Source organism: Prunus avium, chromosome 1 (genome assembly GCF_965620075.1).
Source record: "Prunus avium chromosome 1, drPruAviu1.hap1.1, whole genome shotgun sequence".
NCBI classification, from domain to species: domain Eukaryota; kingdom Viridiplantae; phylum Streptophyta; class Magnoliopsida; order Rosales; family Rosaceae; genus Prunus; species Prunus avium.
In genome coordinates this window covers 58151950-58171273 of record NC_142284.1, presented here as the reverse complement: position 1 = coordinate 58171273, position 19324 = coordinate 58151950, and the positions used below count along the sequence as shown (strand labels likewise).

General features: G+C 36.7%; 3 protein-coding genes across 4 annotated transcripts; all 3 read left to right on the top strand.

Moving 5' to 3' along the window:
• The first annotated feature begins 101 nt into the window (after window positions 1–101).
• LOC110772100 (serine hydroxymethyltransferase, mitochondrial-like) lies at window positions 102–6159 on the top strand. 2 transcript variants are annotated; one of them, XM_021976495.2, is made up of 16 exons: window positions 102–263; window positions 370–420; window positions 510–596; window positions 914–1035; window positions 1288–1364; window positions 1792–1916; window positions 2839–2931; window positions 3557–3649; window positions 3755–3952; window positions 4187–4291; window positions 4397–4462; window positions 4621–4698; window positions 5189–5300; window positions 5386–5496; window positions 5610–5787; window positions 5917–6159. In XM_021976495.2, exons 1-15 carry the CDS (start codon window positions 177–179, stop codon window positions 5756–5758), a joined length of 1554 nt encoding a protein of 517 aa, XP_021832187.2. In that variant the 5' UTR covers window positions 102–176; the 3' UTR covers window positions 5759–5787; window positions 5917–6159. The 2 variants fall into 2 exon arrangements, with proteins under 2 accessions (XP_021832187.2, XP_021832186.2); XM_021976494.2 differs by having other exon boundaries at window positions 5610–6159.
• A 1691-nt stretch (window positions 6160–7850) lies between these two features.
• Window positions 7851–12378, top strand: LOC110772062 (oligopeptide transporter 2-like). The gene is made up of 6 exons (XM_021976437.2): window positions 7851–8407; window positions 8517–8614; window positions 9348–9911; window positions 10542–10794; window positions 11003–11185; window positions 11602–12378. Exons 1-6 carry the CDS (start codon window positions 7895–7897, stop codon window positions 12217–12219), a joined length of 2229 nt encoding a protein of 742 aa, XP_021832129.1. The 5' UTR covers window positions 7851–7894; the 3' UTR covers window positions 12220–12378.
• A 1687-nt stretch (window positions 12379–14065) lies between these two features.
• Window positions 14066–18115, top strand: LOC110772109 (oligopeptide transporter 2-like). The gene is made up of 6 exons (XM_021976509.2): window positions 14066–14649; window positions 14735–14832; window positions 15532–16095; window positions 16246–16501; window positions 17019–17201; window positions 17425–18115. The coding sequence occupies exons 1-6, from the start codon at window positions 14176–14178 to the stop codon at window positions 18037–18039; spliced, it is 2190 nt and encodes a 729-aa protein (XP_021832201.2). The 5' UTR covers window positions 14066–14175; the 3' UTR covers window positions 18040–18115.
• Window positions 18116–19324: the final 1209 nt, after the last annotated feature.

Sequence of the window (19324 nt, the reverse complement as noted above, 5' to 3'; positions counted from 1 at the left end):
ATTTTCCGGGACCCACATTCTTACAATCAGCCTCAGCACCAACCAACCCAACCCCACCCACCAATAAAAAAACTTAAATAAATAAATAATAAAAAACCAACCCCACCCACCGCACTCTCCCTCTCACTACACCACTCTGAAAAAAACACAAACAACAAAACACAGAGATCACAGCCATGGCGGCAATGGCGCTTCGCAGGCTCTCAAGCTCCATCAACAAGCCACTTCAACCTTTTGTCAATGGCGGCTCCATATATCACATGGTAATGATATCTTCAAACCCAATCTCACACCACCCGCCATAGCTTTAACATTCTGTTCCGCTACATTTCTATTGGTTTTCAAATTCGTCTTCGTTTTGATTTGCAGTCCTCTCTGTCCAGCCAAGCAGCTCAGGATAAAGAGAAAGCTCGTGCTACTGTATGTATTCATATATGATTTGGGTTATGTCGGATCTGTGTTTGTGCTGTGTTTATTTGTATTGATGATTTTGAATCGTTTGAATTCAGTGGATAAAGCAACTGAATGAGCCGCTGGAGGTTGTCGATCCCGAGATTGCCAATATCATAGAACTTGAAAAATCTCGGCAATGGAAGGTATTGTTGATTTATTATCACGCAAGCAAGATCATTTTCATTTTGGTTTTTATTTCAATGTTTTAAATTTGGGATTTTGATTGTAATATACAATAAATGGAATGGAAAATGTTCTCTTGCGACTATGAATGGGATAGGCCTTTGATGAGGTTATTTTTCTTTAATGTGGGGTTCAGTCTGGAGACATAAAATAAGTCTGGCAAGAAAACATTGCCCATGATGCAATATTGAGTGTTCAAGTTTAGTTAATGGTAGGGGAGTTATTATTATTATTATTATTATTTTTAAATTTGGTTTTAATTTTTATTTTATGTCAGGGGCTTGAGCTTATACCTTCAGAAAACTTCACATCACTTTCTGTCATGCAAGCCGTTGGGTCTGTCATGACCAACAAGTACAGTGAAGGGTATCCCGGTGCTAGATACTATGGAGGAAATGAGTAAGTAGGTCTGCCGTGAATATCTTTTTGATCATTTTTGCAGTCCTGTATGTAACTATTAAGTGAAAAAGGCAATTCTGCTTCTTCTTTTTCTATTTTCTAATTTTTTTTGCGAGGGGCGGGGGGGAGGCTGGTGTTGGAGAAAACCCATTGCAGTGATAAAAACTGATGAGAAAGTGGCACCTATCTAGTTTTGAACTAAAGTCTAAATTATCATTCCACTTGATTGATATTTTTTGTTAATAAATGTAGATACATAGACATGGCTGAGTCCCTGTGTCAGAAACGTGCATTAGAAGCCTTTCAGTTGGATCCTGCAAAATGGGGAGGTAATAAAACTAAACATATTTATACATGTGGCATTGCGAACTTTTTTCTTTCCTGTCAGTTCAATTTTGTTTGCCTAAACCTGCATTGCATAAGTTTGGAATGACCTATAAGTTAAATTGTTATACAATACTCTTCTAGCAAATCAAATGTGTCTGGCTATGTATCAATAAGAACACTATACCTGTTATATTTAAACTTTGAAAGTGGGATTAAAGGAATTCGTAGTATCTACTATGCTTTGTAAACTATGTCAATTGACTTTGAAAGGTTTACAGATGAGTTGTCTTCACGTAATTTTTTTTTTTGGAGCTTCATCTCATGCTTTTCTAATTCATGTTAATTCTATTATTGAACTTTTCATGTATTGAATAAAAAGTATCTTAAATACTTAATTATTTAAAGAAACTGCGTACTTTTTTCTTTCAGTAAATGTGCAGTCACTATCTGGATCCCCTGCTAACTTCCAAGCTTACACGGCATTGTTGAAACCTCATGAAAGAATCATGGCACTGGATCTACCTCACGGTGGACATCTTTCTCATGGTTATCAGGTGTCTACATCTGCCGTTGATTTTTTTCCAGATATATTTGGCTATATTTTCATGCTTTTGGTGGTTAACGGAGACAGCCTTTGTAGTTCTCAGTTAGTCTAGTGCTTCTGTTTTGTTTGTTTTTTCTTCCCTTTCTTTTCTCCCCTGCCCTGTGAAGTATAGGAACACTTTTCTCCATTTACACCACTGTTAAATTTATGATTAGTTGTTGGGACATGCTGATGTGGTCTATGCATATGGTCTATTAGTTATGCCAAGCCATGTGATAGCTCATCATGTTTTCATTCTAGAAGTAAGTTTGGGCTAAATTAATTGGTAGTTTTTAAAATAAAAAATACATATGCAGATATAAAAGACATTCCATGCACAGGCTGATGCAGGATCTTTATTGAGCTCTATAATTATAGGCTATCTCAATGTTTTTTAAGATTAGGAGGGCTTAGAAGTGGTTTTGTCCAAGATTGATTGAACCTTGATGCCTGTTGGGCTGTTGAAATTATATTTTTAGGTTGCAGGAATTTTTTTGACAGAGCTTACATTGAAAAGAAGAAAATAAAGGCAATCAGACCCTCAAGAAGCTTAAAAGCCATTGGGGTTCTCTTATTGTTAACGACTGCATAATTGACCGCAGGCCTTTATATTAGTAATTTCCAATACTTATCCAATTAGGATTGCTACATAAAAGAAAAGGAAGTACTAAACCACCTAGGAAAGTACACAAACAAATTGGGAACTGTAGTACCAGTGGTGGGTTACCAACTTTAATCCCAACTGATTTGTCACATGGACATAACAGTTTCTTAAATAAATTAGGTCCAGGGTTGGGTTACATGTAACATTAAAGTGTTGGGAACTATTCACAATATGCCTGTCTAGGTATATACTAAATGATAAATAATCATTTTTTTTCACCATTGTGCAGACTGACACCAAAAAGATATCTGCTGTGTCGATATTCTTCGAGACAATGCCATACAGATTGAATGAGAGCACTGGCTACATTGATTATGATCAGGTGCCTTCTTATCCCCCCCACCTTTACTTTTCTAAATTATCATAGATTTGTATGATATGCTTGTGCATGAGACTTGTAATACTCTGGTTCAGCCTCAGAAAGAGGATGCAACAGGGTGCTGTCTTGTGCTGCTCAGATATTTTTAGAAAAAAAACTGCAGAAACATGTGTTTGGTAAATCAGTCTGGCGATTTTAACATGTTGATAACCATGTAAAGCAATTATCCACATTATAAATTATCATTTCATGCATAAGAATTAAGATTATTTGGAATCAGAATTTGAATCCTTACAACTAAACCTGGGGATCTTACCCTAAAGTCACTGAATGCATTGAACTAGGATTTTTAAGCATGTCTCCCTAAATGATTTGGCCTTTTGAGGGCCCACAGTGCTTTTTTTTTTGGTTGGGTCGAAAGAGTGCCTACAGTGCTAAGCATTCACCATTTGGATACCTTCCTGTTTCTATTTCAAGGAAGGGTGAGATAAAAGTAAGGGATGGAAATTGTATCTTGCATGGATAAGGGTTCTATTTTGGCCAATGGCTATGTGTACTCTATGCATTGTTTTCAACTTTTGATCTTTGTTTATCAAAGGCTGACCTATGTGAATAAATATGTCCACAGTTAGAGAAAAGTGCCACGCTTTTCAGGCCAAAACTAATAGTTGCTGGTGCCAGTGCTTATGCACGCTTGTATGATTATGAACGTATCCGCAAGGTAGGCTTTGGCTCGACTTTCGCGATTATGACAATCATTTTCATGCATCTCTGATTTTATGATACTCAATCTTTAAGTGTGATGTTATTCTTGTTATGTTGTCAGGTTTGTGATAAGCAGAAATCAATTTTGTTGGCTGATATGGCACATATCAGCGGATTGGTTGCTGCTGGTGTTATTCCATCTCCTTTTGAGTATGCAGATATTGTTACAACCACAACTCACAAGTCACTTCGTGGTCCTCGTGGGGCTATGATCTTTTTCAGGAAGGGGGTAAAAAATATAAACAAGCAAGGGCAAGAAGTAAGTTCCTAATGTTTAATTTTAAAAAGTAAATAAACTAAGGCTAGCATTTGGGTACCCATTTATTTTGGCTATAACTCTAAATAAGGTGGTGAAAACCTTATTACAGCTTGAGCCAAAATAAATGGGTACCCAGTTGCCATCCCTAAAAAAGGAAGTAAATTATGGAAAAAAAATATAAGTCCCAAAGTGAAGCACACTTGAATTGTAAAATGCTTGAGTTTCCTTCTACAGGTTTTGTATGATTATGAAGACAAGATCAATCAGGCTGTCTTTCCTGGACTCCAGGGTGGTCCGCACAACCACACCATATCTGGATTAGCAGTTGCACTGAAGCAGGTTCCTCCTTTTTTTCTTTTTGAGTACCTCTGATGCATCTTTTTTTCTTTTGTATAATTGAACATAACTAAACTTTTTTTTTTTTTTGCTTTTTTTCTTTTCTAGGTCAAAACTCCAGAATACAGAGCTTACCAAGAGCAAGTTCTCAGTAATTGTTCAAAATTTGCAGAGGTCTGATGAACATCACTTTCCAACACATATGATGCAAATAGAAAAATTTTCTTTTTATATATAATGGGTTCTCTATGAAGCAATTTGGAATGTTTTGCTATATGGCTAAGCAATTTGGTTGTTTCCTCTGTCTCACTAATTTCCTTCTGAACATGCAGAGCTTGCTAGAGAAGGGTTATGATCTTGTTTCTGGTGGAACTGAAAATCATTTAGTGTTGGTGAATTTAAGAGACAAGGTAAAAGGAGATTGTTACTTCCTCTGACAGGAAGATTTCAGCTGTGAAGGGCTATGATCTTCTAATTGTTTACCCATTTCTGTAACTGGAAGATTTATAGGCCTTAGTGTTGAGCATGTTAACCTGAAGGCTTACGAAAAATCATCCCATGGTTCCTTTAAAAATAATTTTACTAGATGAACAACTAATTCCGGGAACCAACAGGTGAGTTATAGGCTTACAAAAAATTATCCCATGGTTCCTTAAAAATAATTTTACTAGATGAAAAGTAGTTCTGATAACTAAAAGGTGAGTCATAAATAGCCAAGGTTTTGGGATTTATAATGAATCCACAGAATTCAAATGATTTACAAAAATTTAGTGGGAAAATCAGAGAACTTCCCTATAGCGGAGTGCTTGATGTTGAATTCATTGATGGATGCTGTTGTGAAAATGGGTTATGGCAGGAGAAAAATTATTAAGATATCCTCTTCGTAATTTTTTGTGACAGGGCATTGATGGCTCAAGAGTTGAAAAAGTTTTGGAATCAGTTCATATTGCAGCAAATAAAAACACTGTTCCTGGTGATGTGTCTGCCATGGTACCTGGTGGCATACGCATGGGTAAGGCCATCTGTATTTAATTATTTTGCACCTGCTGGTGATTGGTTAAGTACATCTTTTCTGATTCTGTTTTTGGGTTGTTCAGGAACCCCAGCTCTAACATCTAGGGGGTTTTTGGAGGAGGATTTTGCAAAAGTAGCCGAGTATTTTGATGCAGCTGTGAAGTTGGCCTTGAAGATCAAGGCTGCTGCCAAAGGTTTACTCTACCATCATCTTGTGGATATAAATTTTATTAGCGTTTGTAATGCTTGGTCACAGATTTCAGTACCATAGTTACATGCTCATGCACATGTCCTGATACAAGTGCAGGTACTAAGTTGAAGGACTTTGTGGCAATTCTGGAATCAGATGGTGAAATTCAATCTGAGATTGCAAAGCTTCGCCACGAGGTTGAGCAGTATGCTAAACAATTTCCAACTATTGGATTCGAGAAAGAAACAATGAAATACGGTGAATGAAGTCCTGACCACACAGATCATTGTTACAGGTCAAACCCCTATCTCCACTCTGATAAGTGAATAAGCACAATGCTTGACGTAAATTGAATTATTTGGGAGCATTTCTGTAGCGAAATGCAGTTTCATTCACTTTTAATACACAAAATACAATCTTGCAGATAACTTTTCTGAACACGATTAAGTGTCTACCTCAAAGATGTTTCCTATACGAAAGGAGATAGGGATAAAAAAAAATTCAATACAAACTACGAATTTAGTTTTGTTTTGTTTTTTTTTTCTATTTCTTTTTCCTTTGCCGATTGTAATACTTGATTACTTGAAGTTTCTTGTCCACATTGTAACTCTGTTATTTCTTCTTAGTTTCTCAATAACCGATGCTATTTTGTATCGATTGGAATGTTGTCAGCATGAAATCTTGCAATTTTCTTGCAGCTTTGATAATGCACAGCAATTTAGCATTTTTAAAAACAGGAAAATATGGAAGGTAGTGTGTCAAGGGAGCGTGATGCTTACTGCTTACTTTTATATTTATATTTCTTTCATAAGAAATTAAGAATGGAAGATTCAAGTTTAACTTATAAGTTGCGTAGTTTAATATAAATTCAATTTTACGAGGCAGACTGCTACTCTTTTTGAGAAGTATTCAAAAGACATTGTGATTGAAAAGTTTTTGGACTTTTGGCAATTTTGAAGGAAAAACCAACAAAAATGTCGTCACACATTGTAGCCGGACACGTAAAGTTGTTTAAAAAAAATATATTTATGTATATATTTTTTGGCTCCAAAAGCTGTGGATTGAGAAGTTTGTGAAAAGTTGCTTTGTGAGTAGAATCTTTTTGCTTTGTGAGAAGTATTTTGGTTGGGTAGTTTGTGAAGAGTAGCTTTGTGTAAGAATCGTCCCTTGTTTTGTTTCTTTAAGGTTGAAAGAGATCCCAATAACAATCACAACACTACTTTTGTGGGAAGTATTTTTAAGATCCAATTCGTATGACGGATTCTATTGAAAGACTTGATTGCTTGCTTGGATGAATTTGGTTGAAACTTAAAATGCCAAATTTCCCATTTTTGCTGACAAACCAACTTATCAAAATGTTACGTCTTAGACAAAATGAATTCATCCGACCAAAAAGACAAAACTGAAGTGGACAAAAGCAGCACAAACAATTATAAAACCCACATTACTAAAATTAAGCATCATATTTACACTAATTAGTCAAGCATAGAGAGATTACATTTCTCGACTGCATTTTAATATTATACTAGCCTCTCCGCATGCGCTTCCACGCTGCGAGAGACTTTTTATAAATAAAAAAAAATTATTTTAGAATTAAAAAAAGATAATGGGTAGTTGTGTTCCTTAAAATGAGGATCCATTATCTGATTTTTCTTTTAATTTTAAATTTTTTTAATATGAAAAAGTGTGAATTTACCATATTATCCTCATTTAATTAATAATTTCAATTCTTAATGTGTGCATTAACCAAGGGCATTTTTTGGTATTTTGAATGTTTCACCATTCTCTGCCTTTTGCTTTATATATATAGATGATGTAGCAAGTAATGTGTATAAATCATTCACAAGTAGCAAGTGATGTGTACAAATCATTCATATATAATCGGATTATTTTCAAGAAATATAGGTAGAAATAGTATATTGTCGTGAAACATGCATAAGTTCTGAAGGAATGTGTGAACGAACAAAGATGAGCTTATAGATTTCATTCCTCTAAATAAATATGAAATAATAAAGAGAATTTGTGAACAATCTTTTGTTTTGTTCTACTTCTCAACTTTATATTAGTTACATCAAACTTATCTACTTGAGTTAAGGTTTTTGTTTGTTTGCTTAAATATCTTAATCATTGATGGAATAATACAGAAAAGTCTACATCAAAAATATCAGTTTATTAATCTTTTGCAATCGGCAATGTGCTTTCCCTTCCTTGTCAATCCCGGGAATCCAATTCCAGCTAACCCTACCCCGCCGGCAATCAGTTATTACTAAAATGAATGCAATTTCAGTAAATCCAAAACAAACAACTGTCAATAAACAGTAAAAAAAGACTTTTAAAACCCCCGACACATTTCATTTCACCATTCAAACCAAACCTCTCCACTATCACTCACTCTTCTCTCCATGGCCGCCACCACCACCACCACCACCCTAGAAATGGAGGCTGCCCCCAAAACCAATCTCGACGAGACCGAGGATGACTTGTCGCCCATCGAAGAGGTTCGCCTAACGGTGCCAAACGAGGACGACACGTCGCTGCCGGTATGGACGTTCCGGATGTGGATAATAGGCCTATTTTCTTGCATCCTCCTCTCCTTCCTCAACACCTTCTTCTCGTATCGCACGGAGCCGCTCGTTATCACGATGATCTCCGTGCAGGTGGCGAGTCTGCCGATCGGACGGTTCATGGCGCGGACGCTGCCGAGGACCAAGGTTTGGGTTGGCGGGAAGTCGTACTCGTTGAACCCCGGGGAGTTTAACATAAAAGAGCACGTCCTGATTTCAATATTTGCGAATGCCGGCGCAGGGTTTGGGAGTGGACCGGCTTATGCCGTCGGGATCGTGACTATAATCAAAGCTTTTTATGGTCGGAAGATATCGTTCTTCGCCAGTTGGGCACTTGTGATTACTACACAGGTAAGATAACTAGTAATGAACTAATATGCACGTGTGACGTGTTATATGTTAAACGCTCAAATATTAACCGGTTAGTAAGTTAATAAAGTTCGCGAATTAAATATTGCAGGTATTAGGGTATGGATGGGCCGGTATTCTCAGAAAGTACGTGGTGGATCCGGCGGCGATGTGGTGGCCCAGTAGTCTCGTTCAGGTTTCTTTGTTCAGGTAATTTCGTTTCGTATACTTAAAAAAGCTTACGATGGTATGTAGTTTCAACTCTCTTTGGGACAGACAACCTTGTTATTATAAGATCATAAAACTAGTTAGTAGTATACTTATGTGTATGGAAGGGAAAATTATGCATTAAGTATAGTTATGTGGATAATTCGGTAGATTTCCTCAAAATTTCTGCAAAAACAAAAGGAGTTTGTAAATTTGAAATGGTTATCAAACATGTCCTAAATTAAAAAATTAATACAAGTTTGTCGAAAAGGACTTTTGTTTTAAGAATTTAATTTGTATTCCATTATATCGATTAACAATATTATACGGGAAATGAATTATATGCCTATAATGCATTTTTCTTCAAATATACACGAATTTTTTCATACAAAATACACAAGAGTAGTTAAAAAGAAGGTATTTATGCTTATAATACACGTATTTAATAGCTATCATGAAAAATTTAAAATGAGCGCAAGTGCTACAATAAAATTTGTTCCACTTATTTTCTATTTTGTTTAGGTCTATAAACAAAGTTATGCATATTTATAAGGACTTGAAACCCATATGCCTTAAACATTTAATCCATGGAAACAAATATATATCCTGCACTAATGCATGCTTTTTGTTTTTTTTTTTTTGTTTTTTTTTTTTTATAGAATGGCATGCTTTTTGTTTGAGCTTTCAAACAATATTTATCAAATGAACTTGACTTTGGTTTCCCATATGCATGAAGGGCTCTTCATGAGAAAGACAGCAACCGAATGTCCAGAAGCAAATTCTTTTTGATTGCCCTCATATGCAGCTTCTCTTGGTACGTTGTGCCAGGCTACCTCTTCTCAACTCTCTCCATGATTTCATGGATCTGTTGGCTCTCTCCAAAGTCAATAACAGCTCAACAAATTGGGTCGGGTTTCCGTGGACTTGGTTTGGGGGCAGTAACCCTAGACTGGTCTGTCATAGCCTCCTACCTTGGCAGCCCTCTGATCAGTCCCTTCTTTGCCATTGTCAATATCGCCGTGGGTTACATTATCACCATGTATGTGATCATTCCAATTGCCTACTGGAAGCTCAATTTGTACAATGCCAGCAATTTCGCAATCTTCTCTTCCCATTTGTTTGATTCCCAGGGCCAAATATATGATGTGAAAGCCATTGTGAATGACAACTTTGAGATTGACATGCCCTCGTATGAAAAACATGGACTCATAAACTTGAGTGTCTTCTTTTCCCTAACCTATGGCCTTGGTTTTGCTGCTGTTATAGCAACCCTCACACATGTGGCCCTTTTCAATGGAAGGTAGGTAAATAGTTTTTTTTTTCTTTTTCAAGGCTTTAAATTTATAGTGTTTTTCTCACTAATACTACACAAGTTTCCCAACTCTCTACCCACATCCCCTTTAGTTGGTAGCGATTATTAGCACTTCAAGAAAGTTATTTTGCACTCATCTCTTTTATATTTTCGCTCTTCTAAAAACAATAACATAGGAGTGCATGATGACTATTTTGGAATGTCATAGTTCCCTTTTTGTTTTTGTTTTTCTATGGGAAGTTTTGTTTTTGTCCTCGGATATACAATATTCACTTTTTTCACTAAACCCAAGTATCTGATTGAATTTTGATTTTGATAATTTGGTTAGGTACATTATTTTGCATATATATATATATAGGTGCAAAAGTCGTACACGTACATTCATATTATATAAATAGGCATATCAATGGAGCAATGAGTATGAATGTACCTACCTACGTACCCTTTTGTATACCTTCATATATATTCAAAATAATTTACTTAAGAAAAGGACTTGGATCAAAATTCTATAACTCAAAAAAATAATTTAATGTATGAATGAAAGTTTTTTGTTTAGGTAAACAAATTTAGTGTTATTAATTATTATTGTGGCACTGATACGAATGATTCTTCTAACAGGGAGATATATAAACAATACCAATCTTCACATACTGAAAAGATAGATATACACACCAAATTAATGAGGAAATACAAGGACATACCCAGCTGGTGGTTTCATATTTTGCTTTTTCTGGCGATGGCACTCTCTCTGGCATTGTGCATTTTCCTGAAAAAAGAAGTGCAAATGCCATGGTGGGGACTCATTTTTGCAGCAGGAATTGCATTAGTTTTCACCCTTCCAATCAGCATTATAACTGCCACAACAAATGTGGTAAGTCTTCGACTCTTGAACCATTATCTCTTTTTCTTCACACTTGTTGAAGTTTATTGATAATGGCCAGTGATGTTAACACAACTCTTTTAGCTTTAGAAAAAATTGTTAAATATTCAGTTTAGCATGCAGATGGCTAAATAAGAAGTTACACGCGAGATCGCTATAATTTTATATCCGAAGATTTTATCTCCTTTCTATTTTGCAGACACCGGGACTAAATATCATCACGGAGTACATCATGGGTTTGATATTACCTGGCCAACCGATAACCAATGTATGCTTTAAAACTTATGGGTACATAAGCATGGCACAGGCTATTTCCTTTCTTAGTGATTTTAAGTTAGGCCATTACATGAAGATCCCGCCTATATCAATGTTCGTAGTTCAGGTATGCATTTCTAATTCTTCAATATTGACACACACCTTTACATTAATTACAACAAAAAAGGGATATGACATTGGGTACTAAACGTTGTGTATCTCTTTTGACAACGCATTTGCAGGTGTTGTATGCCTTGATGTTGTTAAAAGTCTTATACACGTAACAACGTGTCTTTGACGTTATTGTACACGTCAATGCACGTTGTTTAAACTTATTTGACGTTATGATGAGGAGTGATTGGCTAGTACCATATACCAATTTACATTATTTGGTAGATTGTTGATAGTTTCTCGATATTATATCCTATATTCAACATGAATGTCAACATAATATCGACCATATATGAACAATGTATACCATGTGTCATAAATTTGCTTACTTTAGGTATCTAATAATTTGCTTCTTTTCTGCCATTCCAAAAGTGTATAGGAACTATAGTAGCCGGAACAGTCAATATCGGAACGGCATGGTGGCTGTTAGTCAGTGTGGAGAACATATGTAACGTTGACTTACTCCCTACCAATAGCCCCTGGACTTGTCCTGGTGACAGTGTCTTCTTCAATGCATCTGTGATTTGGGGTCTGGTTGGACCGAGACGAATCTTCGGCTCTCTTGGACACTACTCAGCCCTCAACTTGTTCTTCCTTGTCGGCGCCCTCGGGCCTCTCTTGGTGTGGTCGCTGCACAAGGCTTTTCCCAAGCAGAAATGGATCGCTTATATCAACCTTCCAGTGCTTTTTGGAGCAACGGCTGTGATGCCACCAGCCACAACTGTGAACTTCAACTGCTGGATTGTGATGGGGATAGTTTTCAATTACTTTGTTTTCAGGTACAGAAAGAGGTGGTGGCAGAGGTACAACTATGTTCTCTCGGCTGCCCTAGATGCTGGGTTGGCTTTCATGGGGGTGCTTTTATATATGTGTTTGACCATAAACGATATAAGCATATCTTGGTGGGGTACAGTAGACTATGACCATTGTCCATTAGCCACGTGTCCAACAAATAAGGACATAGTGCTTGGTCATCCTTGTGTATTGTGATTACTTCCCATTTCAAATTAAGCTAGTACATCAGTGTTGATTTGGTTTTTTTTGGAGTTTATTTTCTGCAAAAAGGTTTGTTTGAAAGAAAAGGCATTGTAAATGATAAATATGAATGAAGTTTATCCGTTGAAGTGTTTTCTTTATATGGATCTTATAGGTTGGTTGGTCTTTATGATATAGGAATTTTTATATAGGTTGGTTACTTGGTTGGTTTTTATTCACTTACACTGTAATGGGCTCCCTAAATCACCTCCTTAGCTAAAATTTAGGGAGAAATTGAAAAAACCCACTTCAAACCATGCTCCCTATCTAGCTCCTAAAATAAGGAGACCTCTAGGAGTTCTTAAATATGAGGAGAGAGAAACCAACAGGAGTTGGTCCAAGTGGAAGGGGCTTGGATCCTTTAAACAAGAGGTCCTGGGTTCGATCCCAGGCGCTTGCGAATAGAGCAGACTTTGTTGGGAGAGGTCCTCGCTTTGCGCCCGACAGTACCTCGAGGGTTAGTCCCCGCAATCGCGCGGGGATACCTTGGTTTTCACCACACAAATATGAGGAGAGAGAAAGGACTCCTAGTGACTCCCTATAATTAAATACTTCTATATTTAATATTATTTTAAGTATTTATTTAATGTCAATTATTTTTTGTTGTTGCTTTTGTGTCTACACTTTATTCAAAAATTGAATTGAAAATTATTAAAAACATTTATGACTCTTCAAACTAGGGAGTATGGTTGGAGTTGAAATTTTATAGAGAGCTCCTGAAATAGCTTTCTTGTGTTTTTAGCTAAGTTTGAAGTGAAAAATAGAGAGCATGATTGTGGATGCTCTTATGGGCTATATTTCTCGTTTGGTTTGGCTATATGGTTGGGGATACAAACAAACAATCAAAAGTCGGATCTAGGAATTTTTCGTGGCTTTTTCTTTTTTTGGTTACATGATTCCTCAGAGGTCATTTTGTAAAAGGTTATAAAATTATCATTAATAATTCTATTAATGATGGATGAATAAATATGATAAGTGGCTGGAAATAGAAGCACTCTCCTAAAGTCAAATTTCACCCCCTCCACGTTCTCACAATCAAGCACAATAACACTGAAAAAATAGTTTCTATTAATTGTTAGTTACTGCAAATGACAATCAAACACAATCCCATTGACATATGTTTTTTGTTCCCAAAATCAATTTTACAGCAACTCATGCCCACTTATACATATATTTATATATTTATCGTAAAGAAATTATAATTCAAATAATTAAGAGCATTTAACTCTGTAACCTAAGTCCTAAATTCGATAAGCTCGATTTCTTCCTCCCTTAATATTGCTCGTGTAAAAAAAAAAATTCACATATGTAAGTCAAATTAGTCAAAAGATTTGTTGCAAGCTTGAAGTCAGTGAGTCAAGGCTACTCATTTCCCAAGCCATGCATTTGCATTCATCCTTCCCAAATACAAATACAAATAAAAACAAAAACAAAAAACAAAAAACCTTGAAGAAGTCCTGCAAGAAACCCATATATTACATATATTATATATATTTTGGATTCTGACATTTTTTTTTTCCTTGTTCAAAAAACCCTTTCTAATATTATTAGCTGCAAAATTAATGACTCATATAAAATCTCAGCCCCGAATCAAATATGATTTTGGATTTTTTTCAACATATGGTAATAATAATTAATTATTATTTGAATCTCAAATTAATTGCTTGGAAAAAAACAAAAAATTAGTATTTCAAATTAAACCAAACTTCCAATTCTTAACAATTCAAGATAAACCAAAGCTGTCGATTAGTAGATAAATAATTAATTAAAACTTACAAATATTTTTTTTTTGTTTTTCTTTTTTAAAACCAAAACCCAACAAACTCTTCTTAAACCTCTGCTCTCTTCTGCACTCTGAGGCACTGCCACTCACACACACACACACTCTCTCTCCCTTAGCGCCAGCCACCCATGTCTGCTCCCACTCTGCACTCTCTCCCAGACGACGACGTTTCACCCGTCGAGGAAGTTCGCTTGACGGTCTCGAACGACGACGACCCGACTCTTCCAGTATGGACCTTCCGGATGTGGGCCCTGGGCCTCCTCTCATGCGTCCTCCTCTCCTTCCTCAACACCTTCTTCGCCTACCGCACGGAGCCGCTCGTCATTTCGATGATCTCCGTACAGGTGGCGACGCTCCCGATCGGACGGTTCATGGCGAGGACGCTGCCCACAAAGAAGTTTCGGGTCGGGTCGTGGGAGTTTTCTCTCAACCCGGGTCCGTTTAACATGAAGGAGCACGTGCTGATATCCATATTCGCGAATGCCGGAGCCGGGTTCGGAAGCGGGGCGGCTTATGCGATTAGTATTGTGAACATAATAAAAGCGTTTTATCATAGGAATATCTCGTTTTGGGCCAGTTGGATACTTGTTATTACCACGCAGGTAAATTGTAATTATGGTTAATTAATTCGGTGCTAATAGATAATTACTGAGATAATTGATGGTAATTAGTGGTGGTTACGTGCAGGTGTTGGGATACGGATGGGCCGGAATTCTGCGAAAGTACGTGGTGGATCCGGCTGAGATGTGGTGGCCGAGTAGTCTCGTTCAAGTCTCTTTGTTCAGGTAAATAATTCGGTTGTGTATAATTTTGTTTCCTTGACGTTTCAATTCTTGTAAACAATAATGCAAGCGTCACCAATTTAGGGTTTAAGGATCAATCAATTTGGTTATACAATATACGTTACTAGGGAGTAAGTGGACACTGTCACCCTCACAGAAGTTTTTGTTTTTATTTTCTTGGTTAAAAACAGATTGATTTTATTTAATGAAAATAAAATGGCTGACTTATTTTTTGTTTTTACGGGCAGATAAACATTTTTTTTGCCTCTCATAATTTTCTAAGAAACATAGAAAGGAAACGTTTTTTTTTGTTTATTTGTGTTTTAATTAGTCTCTACTTGTGAGAGTTAGTTAGTAGTAGTTGTGTCTGATTAACTCTTTGTTGTTACTGTGCATTCATCTTTGTATTAACCCTTTATGGGTATTTGGTTTTGTGGCCAATTATTGAATACAATTATCTCTAATTTTAAAATAAAAATAAAAGGGCCATAACAATTTTACCCATTCTTTTACTTCAAATCAAAATAACACATTCTAATTATCATTTGTTTAAAATTAAAAAAAATGTTCTGATTTATTTAATATTTTATAGCTCTAATTAAACAACCCATTTAACCACCCATGAATATTTCATGCATGCATGCACGTTTAATATGAACAATTAATTAACAAAGCCTCTAATTTTTCGTTTACAATATGAAGGGCTCTGCATGAGAAAGACAGCAAACGAATGTCAAGAGGGAAGTTCTTTCTGATTGCCCTCATCTGCAGCTTCTCCTGGTTCGTCGTCCCAGGCTACCTCTTCCCAACTCTGTCAACAATTTCATGGGTTTGCTGGGTGTACCCAAACTCAGTCACGTCCCAACAAATCGGGTCGGGCATGCGCGGGCTGGGCCTCGGGGCATTTTCATTTGATTGGACCGTTATAGCCTCATACCTTGGCAGCCCTCTAATCAGCCCCTTCTTTGCCATTGTCAATGTTGCAGCTGGCTATGTTCTTGTTATGTATGTGGGTCTGCCAATTGCTTATTGGGGTGTCAATTTGTACAACGCCAAGAACTTTCCAATCTTCTCTTCACACTTGTTTGATCACCGTGGCCAGATTTATAACGTTTCGGCCATTGTGAATGACAAGTTTGAAATTGATATGGCTTCTTATGACAAACAAGGTCGCATAAATTTGAGTCTTTTCTTTGCCTTGACTTATGGTATTGGTTTTGCTGCCGTTGTATCGACCCTCACGCATGTCGCCCTATTTAACGGAAGGTAAATCAATTGAGTGTTGCTATTTATACCATCGAAACTAAACTGGCCGTCTTGTCCCTGCACCAAGACGCTCACTTTAGATATGGTACAAATAGTTTATTTAATTTATTGTGATTGTTCAAGTTTTGGTATTTGACACTCTTCCAACAGGGAGATATATAAGCAATACCAAAGAGCTTCACACAGTGGAAAGGTAGACATACACACCAGGTTGATGAAGAAATACAAGGACATACCTAACTGGTGGTTTCATATTATGCTTTTGTTGTCTTTGGTGCTCTCTCTGGCGCTGTGCATTTTCATGAAAGATGAAGTGCAAATGCCGTGGTGGGGACTCATTTTTGCAGCTGGACTTGCATTAGTTTTCACCCTTCCAATCAGCATTATAACTGCCACCACAAATCAGGTACCCTCTCAAACTCATAAGTCATTGCATCATGACATTGGATACTGCGTGCTATTTGTACAATCTCAACTGACCATTCTATTCGTAACATCCCAACTTAACATATAATGCGCCACCTCTAAATGATACAAATAATTTGATGGGAAATAAAATTATCTCTATATTACACATGAGGCACTCATTACTAGAAAACCATAATATTAGTTCAATTTGTTGTGAGTGTTAGCAAAAGTCACGAGTTTTTCTTGGCCATAATAAGTTCGTCACGGATAAGACACATATCACGTAACGTAATTGTGGTCCTAACTAGGTGTTTTCATATAATTTTTCATACTTTTATGCATATCTAGTATGTGGTCTCTAGAGCATTGGGACCCACCCGTGAATTGAAGACAGAACAATCTGTCAAACGAGAAAACTTAATATGAATGAATTGGAACTTGTTCCATTTCTTTGGTAACTTAAGATGTAATTTATATCTTTAAGAATTTCTGTTCCTTGCATTTCTATTTGTCAGTCTCCAGGACTAAACGTCATCACAGAGTACATCATGGGCTTGATACTACCTGGCAAACCAATAGCCAATGTGTGCTTCAAAACCTATGGCTACATAAGCATGTCGCAGGCAATTTCCTTTCTCAATGACTTCAAGCTAGGCCATTACATGAAGATCCCTCCCATATCAATGTTCATAGTCCAGGTATATCTTCTTGTCAATTTGACTTTTACTAATTACTAGGACATGAAACATATAATATCGAAATTGGACATAACTGAATAATCTCAATCGGAACTGTTATTCGCACTCCAAAATAATAATAATAATATGCAGTGTAAGATGACTATTTTAGAGTGCTAATAATTCCCCGTTTCAATTTGTATTGTGTTGCTAATTTGCTCTTAACTGCCTCACAAAATTAAAGTGCATAGGAACATTGATAGCTGGAACAGTCAATCTTGGGGTGGCATGGTGGCTGTTGTCTACCATTGAAAACATATGTCAAGATCAATTGCTCCCTCCCAATAGTCCTTGGACTTGTCCTGGTGATCGTGTGTTCTTTGATGCCTCTGTAATCTGGGGTCTGGTTGGACCAAGACGAATTTTCGGCTCTCTCGGAAACTACAAAGCCCTCAACTGGTTCTTCCTAATAGGTGCATTGGGGCCCCTCCTGGTGTGGTTGCTGCACAAAGCTTTCCCAAGTAAGAAATGGATCAAGCTGATCAACCTCCCAGTGCTTTTGGGAGCAACAGCTGTAATGCCACCGGCTACAACTGTGAACTTCAACTGTTGGATTTTAGTTGGAGCAATTTTCAACTTCTTTGTTTTCAGATACAGAAAGAAGTGGTGGCAGAGGTACAATTATGTTCTTTCTGCTGCTTTAGATGCTGGAGTGGCTTTCATGGGGGTGCTTTTGTACTTCTCATTGACCATGAATGAGAAAACCATATCCTGGTGGGGAACAAATGGTGAACACTGTGAGCTGGCTACTTGTCCTACAGCCAAAGGTATAGTTGTGGATGGTTGCCCTGTGTACTAAATCTCATTTCAAAACCTATAATTACTTTAGCATTTTAGAGTTTTTTGTTTTAAGTTTTAAGTATGTTATTTGGAAGAAAGGCATTGTAAATACCAATCAAGTTTCATCCATGTAGTGAAGTTCACAGTTGGAAATTCTTGCATGTAAAGATAAACAAAGTTCATTGATCATATACACACAGCAGTTACAATGTTGATTCAAATCCTAAAATAAGACTGGATTCTGCAAACCAGTTAAACCATTGAAGCTCTACAATAACCAGCATCAGCACCAGTATTTTGTGTAAGCTTGAAGTTCTGAAGGGGCAGGATCAATCTAGAACACATTAAAGGCACTTGAATGCATCACATTTTGTAAGGAACCAATTATATATTCTGAATACTCAAACATCCTTTACTTCTGCAATTTCAATCGAAACTGCTGGCACTTGCATTCATCACATTTTGTAAGGAAGTACGTATCTTGCGTTTGGACGAAGGAATTAAACTTGGAATTTAGAACAAAGTCAGAATTTCTATATTGAGATACACCAATTACATTGTTTGGATTCATAAATAAAGAAATTTGAGAAATGTCACCAAATCGCTTATAGCCGCCAGGGCTTCTGCTTTCTCTGGTCCAAGATTGGTGTCTCCGATGGAAGCCACTCCAGCGTCTAAAGCAGCAGACCAGTTATGAATTCCTCTATTCAAGTATCAATCAAGGCCAAACGGATCAATTGGCTCTCCCCCAGTAGGCAAATATTTACACTTCAATGAAGGATCTTAACATGTATCATCATCCTCTGAGTTAGGATCTTGCTCTGATCGGTTGACAATTAGACATTAATTCCTTTGATATACTCATGTCAAACATTGCATAATTATTTTTTGAAAATAGCTACATCTGCTCTATATGAGAAATCATTCCAACAATTAACTTCCTTGTTTCTCTACCTTATATCTTCTATAATATCACCAAACCTTGGTGGAAGATTTTTGTAGGACTCAAGTTTGGCTTCAAGGGTGAGTCTCTCTTCATCTCCCTCTTTCATTCTTGTAAAGTTTTGAGCTTTAGCACATCAACCACTTGAACCTTCAAAGATCCTTCTAAAGTTTTGTTTTTAAGCTCTAGGATCGTCTCTAAAGTCTTTTGTTGCATGTTAAATAAATTTTTGTTATCTAGATGCTTAAATGAACCTACGTTTTTTTCGAAAACTCTACCTTTCCCTCACCATGTTTCTTGTAAAACACTTCTCCATCATAATCCACCCTATTAGTAGAATAATCAGTATTTATCTTGAGCA

Bases quoted from the DNA above. Each gene is read 5' to 3' on its own strand.
- LOC110772100 (XM_021976495.2), top strand. From the start codon at position 177: ATGGCGGCAATGGCGCTTCGCAGGCTCTCAAGCTCCATCAACAAGCCA. The intron at 1,365-1,791 runs GTAATAAAACTA...TTTTTCTTTCAG, and splicing joins GGATCCTGCAAAATGGGGAG to TAAATGTGCAGTCACTATCT. The intron at 4,463-4,620 runs GTCTGATGAACA...CTGAACATGCAG, and splicing joins ATTGTTCAAAATTTGCAGAG to AGCTTGCTAGAGAAGGGTTA.
- LOC110772062 (XM_021976437.2), top strand. From the start codon at position 7,895: ATGGCCGCCACCACCACCACCACCACCCTAGAAATGGAGGCTGCCCCC. The intron at 8,408-8,516 runs GTAAGATAACTA...TAAATATTGCAG, and splicing joins CACTTGTGATTACTACACAG to GTATTAGGGTATGGATGGGC. The intron at 11,186-11,601 runs GTATGCATTTCT...CCATTCCAAAAG, and splicing joins TATCAATGTTCGTAGTTCAG to TGTATAGGAACTATAGTAGC.
- LOC110772109 (XM_021976509.2), top strand. From the start codon at position 14,176: ATGTCTGCTCCCACTCTGCACTCTCTCCCAGACGACGACGTTTCACCC. The intron at 14,650-14,734 runs GTAAATTGTAAT...GGTTACGTGCAG, and splicing joins TACTTGTTATTACCACGCAG to GTGTTGGGATACGGATGGGC. The intron at 17,202-17,424 runs GTATATCTTCTT...ACAAAATTAAAG, and splicing joins TATCAATGTTCATAGTCCAG to TGCATAGGAACATTGATAGC.